Source organism: Raphanus sativus, unplaced genomic scaffold (genome assembly GCF_000801105.2).
Source record: "Raphanus sativus cultivar WK10039 unplaced genomic scaffold, ASM80110v3 Scaffold2987, whole genome shotgun sequence".
Classification (NCBI taxonomy): domain Eukaryota; kingdom Viridiplantae; phylum Streptophyta; class Magnoliopsida; order Brassicales; family Brassicaceae; genus Raphanus; species Raphanus sativus.
In genome coordinates, this window is record NW_026618294.1 from 3,440 (window position 1) to 12,858 (window position 9,419).

Consider the following 9,419-nt stretch of genomic DNA (forward strand, 5'->3'; position numbering starts at 1 on the left):
GGCAGTCGCGGTCGTGGTGGTTTCTCCACGAGAGGAAGAGGGTTTACTCAGCAAGTGAATAACTCGGGTTGGAACCAGCCCTCTGGTCATCACAACAACAACAACAATCGTCCTGTCTGTCAGATTTGCGGTCGCACTGGTCACACTGCTCTAAAATGCTATGATCGTTTCAATGGGTCCTATCAGAGTGATGATGCTCCGCAGGCTCTTGCTGCTCTCACTACATCTCAGTCCAATGGCCAGGAATGGATTCCAGACTCTGGCGCCTCTGCTCATATGACACCAAATCCTACTTCTCTGACGAGCGTGGTTGCATACAATGGTCCAGAGAATGTGATGGTTGCTGATGGTTCCTATGTTCCCATCACTCATGTCGGGTCTACTACACTCACCACAAAGACAGGTAGTATTCCTCTTAAAGATGTCCTGGTTTGTCCAAAGTTGCAGAAGTCATTATTATCAATCTCGAAACTCTGTGATGATTACCCTTGTGGGGTTTTCTTTGATGCTAATGCTGTGTATGTGATTGATCTGGATACTCAGAAAGTGGTGACCAAAGGACCACGACATGAGAGTCTTTACTTGTTGGAGACGCAGAAGTTTGTGACTTTCTTCTCAAACAGACAGTGTGCAGCAAGTGACATGGTGTGGCACAGACGTTTGGGACATGCAAACTTTCAGCTTCTCCAACAACTTCGTCAAAGCAAGGCAATAGTAGTGAATAAGAGCAGCACCACTCCCATTTGTGAACCTTGCCAGATGGGAAAGAGTTCTCAGTTACCGTTTTTTATTTCAGAGTCTGTTGTTTCAGCTCCACTAGATCGGATACATTGTGATCTATGGGGACCTTCTCCTATTATGTCAGTCCAAGGATTCAAATATTATGCTATTTTTATCGACAATTTCTCTCGGTTCTCATGGTTGATTCCTCTCAAAGCAAAATCAGATTTCTGTGATGTGTTTATTGCTTTTCAAAAACAAGTTGAGAATCAGTTCGATAAGAAGATCAAGGTTTTTCAAAGCGATGGTGGTGGTGAATTTATGAGTACAAGATTCAGAAGCCATTTACGTGACAATGGCATTGTTCATCTCCTCTCTTGTCCGTCGACTCCTCAACAAAACGGTCTTGCCGAGAGAAAGCACCGTCATCTTACTGAGTTGGGTCTCTCTATGCTCTACGACAGTCATACTCCACTCCGCTTTTGGGTAGAGGCGTTTTATTCTGCAAACTTTATCAGTAATCTGATCCCGTCTGCTGCTTTATCTCACAAGAGTCCATATGAACAGCTGTTTCAGAAGCCACCAGATTACTCTTTCCTGCGTGTCTTCGGCTCTGGGTGCTATCCATGCTTGAGGCCGTATACGCAACATAAGTTCGAGCCTCGATCTCTTCAGTGCGTGTTTCTTGGCTATCATCCTCAATACAAAGGCTATCGCTGTCTCTACCCCCCAACCGGTCGTGTATATATTTGTCGTCATGTTATTTTTGATGAAGCTTGCTTTCCATTCACTGGAAAATACAAGCACTTGGCGGCTCGATACAAGTCTGGTCTTCTTCAGGCTTGGCAAGAAGGTACTCCTCCCTGTGTTCAACCTTCTTACCTTCCAACGGTTCCCCCTGTTGTTTCTACGTTTCCTGAGATGGGCATACTGCAGAGTGATCCCCCTTCTACTCCGTCTCTCTTTACCTTACCGACAGAAACTTCTCCTCTTCCACCAGGGACTCCACCTCTTTCACCTCTACCACCAGCAACTACAGCCTCACTACCATCAGCTTCCTCTAGCTCTCTTCCTCCTGATGTTTCAGAAGTCCCACGCTATTCTTCTGTTGCTCATGAGGAAACCAGAACAGAGGACTCTGTTCCGAGCAATTCCCATCCCATGACTACGCGCCTACGTGATGGAATCAGGAAGCCTAACCCTCGGTATGCCTTGGTTGCAAGCAATACAATCCCGTCTCTTCCTCAAACCATTGCTGAAGCCCTGGCTCACCCTGGTTGGCGACAAGCTATGATTGATGAACTAGACTCTATTTATCAAAATCATACTTGGACTCTCACGCCTGCTACAGCAGGTATGAATATTCTTGGGTGCCGATGGGTCTTTACAGTGAAGCTGAATGCCGATGGAAGTCTCAACAAACTCAAAGCTCGCTTGGTTGCAAAGGGATTCAACCAGGAAGAAGGTGTTGACTTTTTGGAAACTTTTAGCCCTGTTGTGCGCACTTCTACAATTCGTATTGTTTTGGCTGTTGCGACTACAAAGAACTGGAGCCTCACCCAACTTGATGTCAGAAATGCTTTTCTTCATGGTGAGTTACAGGAGGAGGTCTTTATGGTTCAGCCTCCTGGCTTTGAAGATGTCACACGACCACACCATGTCTGCTCCCTCAAGAAGGCTCTTTACGGCTTGAAACAAGCCCCGAGGGCGTGGTTTGATAAATTTAGCAACTATTTGCTTGAGTTTGGTTTTGTTTGTAGCAAAGCCGATCCATCCCTCTTTGTCTATCATCATCATGGAGCTACTTTGGTACTTCTCCTCTATGTTGATGATATTCTCTTGACAGGCTCAGATTCAGCTCTCATCCGTGTGTTGATTGACGAACTCAGTAAGCGTTTCTCAATGAAAGATCTTGGCCACCTTCATTACTTCTTGGGAATCCAGGCACAGACAACGCCAACTGGTTTGTTCCTTTGTCAGACGAAGTATACTGAAGAGATCCTACATTCTGCCAATATGTCTCAATGCAATCCGGTTCATACTCCTCTTCCTCTTCGCCTTGATCAAGTATATCAAGATCGACGGTTGTTTTCTGATCCCAGCTACTTCCGGAGCCTGGCCGGAAAGCTACAATATCTGACAATCACTCGTCCCGACATCCAGTTTGCCGTCAACTTCATTTGCCAGCGGATGCACTCTCCGACGGAGTCTGATTTTAATCTTCTTAAACGGATATTGCGTTATCTTCGAGGAACCTCTTCGCTGGGACTGCATCTCTATAAACAGAGTAACTTGGGTGTTGTGGCTTATAGCGATAGTGATTGGGCCGGCTGTAAAGATACACGTCGCTCCACTGGTGGTTTCTGTGTTCTCCTCGGCTCTAACATCATCTCTTGGTCTGCGAAGCGTCAACCGACTGTCTCACGTTCTTCCACAGAGGCGGAATACAGAGCTCTTGCTACCGCTGCGTGTGAGCTCACCTGGGTTTCCTTTGTTCTTCGTGACTTGGGTATCACGCAATCACATCCTGCTCTCCTCCGTTGTGACAATCTCTCTGCTGTATACTTATCTGCGAATCCGATGTTTCACTCACGGTCCAAACACATCGAGACGGACTATCACTACGTTCGTGAACGTGTTGCTCTTGGCTTTTTGGAGATTCAGCATATTCCTGCAAAGCTACAATTAACTGATATCTTTACGAAGTCTTTACCACGCCAGGCTTTTCATCATCTTCGAACCAAACTGAATGTTGGTCCACCACCCACACTCAGTTTGCGGGGGAATGATAGTAATATGGGCCTAGCAATTGAAGACCCAAGCCCATCAAGAATAAATGGAAACCTGCAACTCTATTTTACCGTTGATCAGAAGAAACAGAACACAAAACCAGCTCCTGTCTTCTCCACTTGTGATCCTGCTTTATCTAACCGTTATGATCTACTCACAACAATCGAAACACACGTGTAGAAGGATCCTTAGCTCATGGAATTAGGTTTAGGTGTATCCTCTCAATTGTATAAATATGAGAACACTGTAATGATGAATCTTAAGGAAAGAAATTATTCAAATACAAAAGTCTCTTTGTTCTGTTTATTCATAAATAAGACTACATAGTACACTTGTTCCCTTTTTAGTACACTAATGCCTCAAGGAACTACAACATTATTATCAAATACACAGGCAAACATGTTTAACAAGACCACAATTTACAAAATTCTACAAAATACTTCTGAAAATGTTATATAAATTATTCACAAGCAATTCTCGTCTCAAAGCTGCTCAAGAAAATGGCAAAAGCCTTGATATACTTTGCATATTCAAAAACTGTAGCTTACTCCTAGTTTAACAACGAGAATCTAGAAATAATTTGCATTGTACAGATAACAATAAAAAGACCTGAATCGTTATCATAAACTGTTACCTCGGTTCAGAATAGTCCAAAACTCAACGAGGAGGCAACCTCTGCAACTCCATAGCAACTAGCGAAGCGACACTATTAAGACCAGCGAAGTCTGAGTTCTTGATCTCAGAGACAATGGCGTTGATCTTATGAACATCATGTCCTGATATCGACAAAATCATCCCCTGTGATAGATACTGCTTGCACGCATAACCCAAACAATGCAAGATTCTATTCAATACCAACAATTGCGTCTCCGTGCTCTTCCTCCTGCGCCACGAGTCGAGGATCGGTGTGATCTTAGGAAGATTGGTTAAAAATCCCGTCGTGGCTTCTCTCGAAGCAGCTTTAAATAGCAACACGACGCATTCAGAGGCAATATCAGCGACTGCGATGCTGCTCGTGTCATCTAAAGCCGCGAGATCCAAGAACAAGCAGATGTTGCTACCGAAATCTGCAATGTCTTTTATGCATTCTCGTGGATCGACCTCGAATGTAAAAGATGCCTCCGATAAAAGCGTTGGCTCTTTTGTGTAGTTTGAGCCGAGCTCTTTCTTGTCCCCAAGTGAACGTAGCAGGAAAGCTCTGCAGAGACTTAAGGTCGCTTCAAGGAAATCTTCCATGTCTTTGGCATTCACGAACTCTAGTAGATTCACGATTCTCCTCACTACTTTGAGCTGAGAAAGGAGTTTAGTTTCCATCTCTGGAGCTGAGGCCAAGGCAAGACAGAGCTTGACGTTGTTCACATTGGCGTTTGACAAGTCTCCGAGAAGAAACTCGAAGCACTGTGAAACTGTGTTCTGATGCAAAATGCTGGAGATTTTGATGTAGTCAAACTCAACTAGCATGAGGAGGAGCTTCTGTGCGTACGATGGGATTGGATCTTCGTCTTGGATCAGTGCAGGGTAGAGTGGGAGGAAATGAGAGTTGGATATTGATTTCAAATCCTCAGAGGTTTGTTGCTCTACTTCGGTGCACTCGGTTAAGAGAATTGTCATTGTATCGAACCAGATCTTCAAACATAGAAACCTAGCATCCCCGTCTTTGTTCCCATTGTAAACTGCAGCCAGAGAAGGGAGAATCTCGCGGATAATAATCTCAGCATTTTGTGTAACCACAGGAGCATCTTCTGCTATGCATTCTAGAACTTGAAGAAGAGTTGTTCGGAAATCATCTCTTCCCTGCAAATTATTAACACGTCATGAAAAGTGCGCAAGTATGTCTTATCAAAATTCACTGTATCATACACCATTGTTAAGACCATAGCAAATTAAAAGAACTAGGATCTTAAACCATACATGTATAGTGAACAGAGGAACTAAGTTATTTAGGTGAAAGTTCCAATATAAGTTCTATGGAATTCTTAATTCTATCCATAAGCAACCTTAACCATATTATAGAAAGAGTAGCTATCATAAGGCAAGGAAGAGAGTAATGTAAAAAGGGCATCGAAAAGTTGTAACTACTGACCTGAAATGAGGCTTCCACAAGTTTTGTAAGATTTGCCAGCTGGCGTAGGATTTGCTGGGATAACATTTTGTTCTTAAACGAAGAGCTTCCAAGGAGATGAAGAACCACAGGGAACAAGTGTACATTAGTCTTTGGAGCAGCTCGACTGTTAAGGGGAGAGACAGGTGCATGGCGTCTTCCTGTCATTAGCTGCTGGATATCACTGGTTATTGTATCTAACAAACCCGGTATAATGGAGGCAATTACATTCACGAATGCCTCAAGACATTGCTGCACATAACTGTCTTTTTCTTTGGCTAATCTGTCCACCACAGGAAGAAATCTTGTATTGCAGAAGAAATTTGTTAGCCACCGCTTACTATTTTTGCAGAGAAGTGCAACGAAGAGCACAGCTTTTCCCCTCAGAACTTCAGTTCCTTGCTCTACGATGGAAAGCAAACTGGGGAAAATATTTTTCTCCTCTGCCAATGTCAGAAGATGCCTTCCAAAGCTTGGGAATGTGTGACTTCCAATCATAGCCATATTCAGAAGATTCAAGCAGATTTGCTGCTCTCGTGCGCTGCCTTTGACGAAAGATGAAGCTATTTCCCTCAATGAAAGCTTCTCTACAACGGTCTGAATGCAAGGAGGGTTAAAACGAGCAAGACGGACCAAACATGATCCAGCAGTCTGCCTCATGCTCTCCTGTTTCCCAGCTGCCTTGTAAATATAGCAGAGGTTGCTTATCAAATCTTGGGTAGTGAAACGGGTGGTCCAATAAGCTCCTTGACTGCAGATGTTTTCTATTGTTCTTAACGCGTAGAGCTGAGTCAGGTCATCTTCTCCTTTGCGTAAGATAGATGATACAAGAGAGATCAAGGCACTTGAAACCTAGTTCCAGAAAAAAGAATATTTTCAAACAGGAATCAATGAAAATATAAGAACACTAACATTAAGCAATGTACTTTGGTCCATGAGTACAACACCATCAACATCAAAAGCCAAATTAAGAGTAACAATCCGGAAATGCTGACCTGCCAAACCGACGTGGACAGGGTTTCTTTGGATGGGGATTCTGTTGGTTTGAAATCTTTATGCTCATTTTGAGTTGAGATGTAGAATAACAATTCACCTAGAGCTGCCATAGAGAACCTTCTCACTTTTTCATGCTTGTCTCTAAGGCCATTGGTAAGAGAGTCTAAAATACCAGAACTTGCCAACTCATCTTCAATAGCAGTAGAATGCCGAATTAACAAACCAATTAGTGAAGCAATTGGTACACGAAACGCTGGGGTCTTGGATAATCGCAGAACTTTAACAAGCACAAGCATTATTGGCCCGTTGGTCAAGATGTTGGCTGCATCAGCATTGGTACTCAATGTCTCCAGGTATCTGATCAAATTCTGCTTCTCTGAGATGCCAGCACTACTCCCACTTAGGACTGTTATGATTCTATTGTTAAGCGGTTCAAGTTCTTGCTTTCCCATCTTAACAAAATCAGAAGGCTGTGGTGCTTCGAAGGAGAGAGACGGCACTGCTTCTTTGTCAGATTTTCTGCTGGGCATGACGGGTCTAACAGAAAGATCAGATAAATGCCAAAGGACGTCACTGAGGCTATTAGGTGTTTTAGACGAGTCATGGTGAACAGTAATCCCAGAAACTTCTCTTCCTCTATGAGTTTTAACTTGAGGACTAGCACTAGGTAGCGCAGCTGGCACTTCAATAGGTTCTGACTGCTCTTCCTGGCAATCTCTGCCTTCACTCGAGGTTGGGATTCCATTTGCAGACGAATTCTCATCAGGCACACTTTTGCTCCTAACTCCTTGTCTTCGGTGGCTCTCATTTTGACTCAAAACTCTTTCATCTTGTGCACAAGAGGTGTTCTCATTTCCTTCTGATTCATCTGGACAATCCTCATCATTGTCTTCATCAAAATCAAGTTCCATATCAGTGTTATCGATCTTCACTTCAGCACAGTTCTCGTTGCTATTAGGTAAATGTCTCCTGTAGTTTTCCTTCTCATTTTCCTTTTGGAGATTTGCCTTTGCTATCCTTGACAATCTTAGAATATTCACCTGTCTGTGACCCGGACGACCTCCATGCTTTTCCTCAGTTGCTTTACTAGGACGCTTTGCTTGAGTTTTTAAACCACCGGGAGTACCCTTTTGTGGCTTCTCATGGCCCCTTGAACCTTGAGTGGAGTTTTCCTTGTGCTTTGAACCACCTTTTGGATCTTTCTCCCGAGACTTTGGAGGGGTCTTGCATGGTCTGTCTCCGTTATGCTCAGAAAGACATGGCTTTGTGTATATGCCAATCATATTATCAAAAGCAGGCTGAGGAGGCAACTGTACAAAATTTATCTTACTCTTCCAAAATGCATGGCCACAGAGATCTGCCCATTGTATTCTTTGGGCTGGGTCTTTGATAAGAAGAGACTCAATGAGATTGACAAATGAACGGCTTGCATTTCCAGGGAGTGGAGGAGTTGGATCTGAATGAATAGATTTCACAAGCTGGGTGAACTCTCTTGCCACAAAGGGAGGTCTCCCTGTGTAACATTCATATAACACACAGCCAAGGGCCCATAGGTCAGAGGCAAAAGAATGAACCCCACCATCTTCATACAGTTCTGGAGCCATATAATACGGAGTTCCACGTTTTCCCTGATCCAAGTTTCCGATGTCATTTGAGGTCATAGATTCACTGACACTGTAAAGCCTATATAGAAAAAATGGATACACAAATCTTTACCGTGGACGGAGATTTAGAAATATCATCTAGCTTCCTTGCCAACCCAAAATCACACAGCTGCAACACAAAGAAATAAGATGTCGATTAAAGCAAATAAACTACACACCTGCATAGATAGACAGACAGCAACAGGCTTACCTTAATATGTCCATTTTCATCAAGTAAAATGTTTGATGGTTTCAGATCACAATATGTAATTCCTTTCGAATGCAAAAACCTTGAAATTTCCGGAAGATAATTTGTTTATAAGAGAACATTTTTTTTTAAGATGCACCTAGAGGTAGTGTGAAACAGGTAAGAAAAGGATCTTACAGCAGGGCTGTGACAAGATCATAGGCAAGACCATAGACTGAATCTTCTGGCAGCTTACAGTCCTACAGAACAAGTGAGTTTCAGAAAGAAAAAAACTGTGAGATACCATCAAGAACACAGTTGAATGTAGAGAAGCAATACCTGCTGCAATAACGTCCTGAGATCACCCCCAACGCAGTATTCCAGAACTAACCACATGTGAGCAGAAGTTTCGTACCTGAGAACCACAACAAGACGATAATCAGAAACAAGTTTGACATAGAGAGCCAGATCATTTGTTTAGACAGTAGCTAAGAGTTTACCAAGCATAGAACTTGAGTACGTTTGGATGATTTAGCGAGTGAAGGATCCTGACCTGAAAAAAGAGGTGAAAACAATTCAAATACCAAATCAGTTCGAAAACTCATTCGGCCTTTAGATTCCACAAACATATCATCCAGAAATAGAAACTTAAGATCCATAACTGATTAATCTAGAGTGAATCCGTGTCACTATTCAGAGACCAGATCAATGAAATCAAGCATTCAATCTCAGGTAACCGAAGCACGAAATCACAGGTATCGTACCTCTTGAAGAACTTTGCTCTTGCGCGACTTGTCGACACTCTTGCAGGCAAAATACTCGATCGTCTTCTTCTTCCTTCCTTTGTACACAGTCTGCATCGAGAAACGAATGGATTTGAACAAAAATAACAAACACTACAGAAGCAAAGATTATCAGGCATTTTACCGAGCATTTGCCATGCCCAATAGCTTCGTATATGTGGTACTGGTTCATCCTCAAA

The 9,419-nt window shown here is 43.0% G+C and overlaps 1 protein-coding gene across 1 annotated transcript; it reads right to left on the reverse strand.

Moving 5' to 3' along the window:
- Window positions 1-3,891: 3,891 nt before the first annotated feature.
- On the reverse strand, window positions 3,892-9,413 carry LOC130506203 (serine/threonine-protein kinase RUNKEL-like). The gene is made up of 10 exons (XM_057000837.1): window positions 9,365-9,413; window positions 9,202-9,291; window positions 8,938-8,990; window positions 8,777-8,852; window positions 8,636-8,697; window positions 8,462-8,540; window positions 8,324-8,380; window positions 6,607-8,235; window positions 5,594-6,463; window positions 3,892-5,304 (listed from the first exon to the last, which is right to left on the reverse strand). The coding sequence occupies exons 1-10, from the start codon at window positions 9,410-9,412 to the stop codon at window positions 4,168-4,170; spliced, it is 4,101 nt and encodes a 1,366-aa protein (XP_056856817.1). The 5' UTR covers window position 9,413; the 3' UTR covers window positions 3,892-4,167.
- Between the last annotated feature and the right edge of the window lie 6 nt (window positions 9,414-9,419).

Coding starts and splice junctions, on each gene's coding strand:
- LOC130506203 (XM_057000837.1), bottom strand. CDS start 9,412: ATGAACCAGTACCACATATACGAAGCTATTGGGCATGGCAAATGCTCG. Junction 8,236..8,323: donor TTTCTAAATCTCCGTCCACG/GTAAAGATTTGT, acceptor AACTTGGATCAG/GGAAAACGTGGAACTCCGTA. Junction 6,464..6,606: donor TGTCCACGTCGGTTTGGCAG/GTCAGCATTTCC, acceptor TTCTGGAACTAG/GTTTCAAGTGCCTTGATCTC.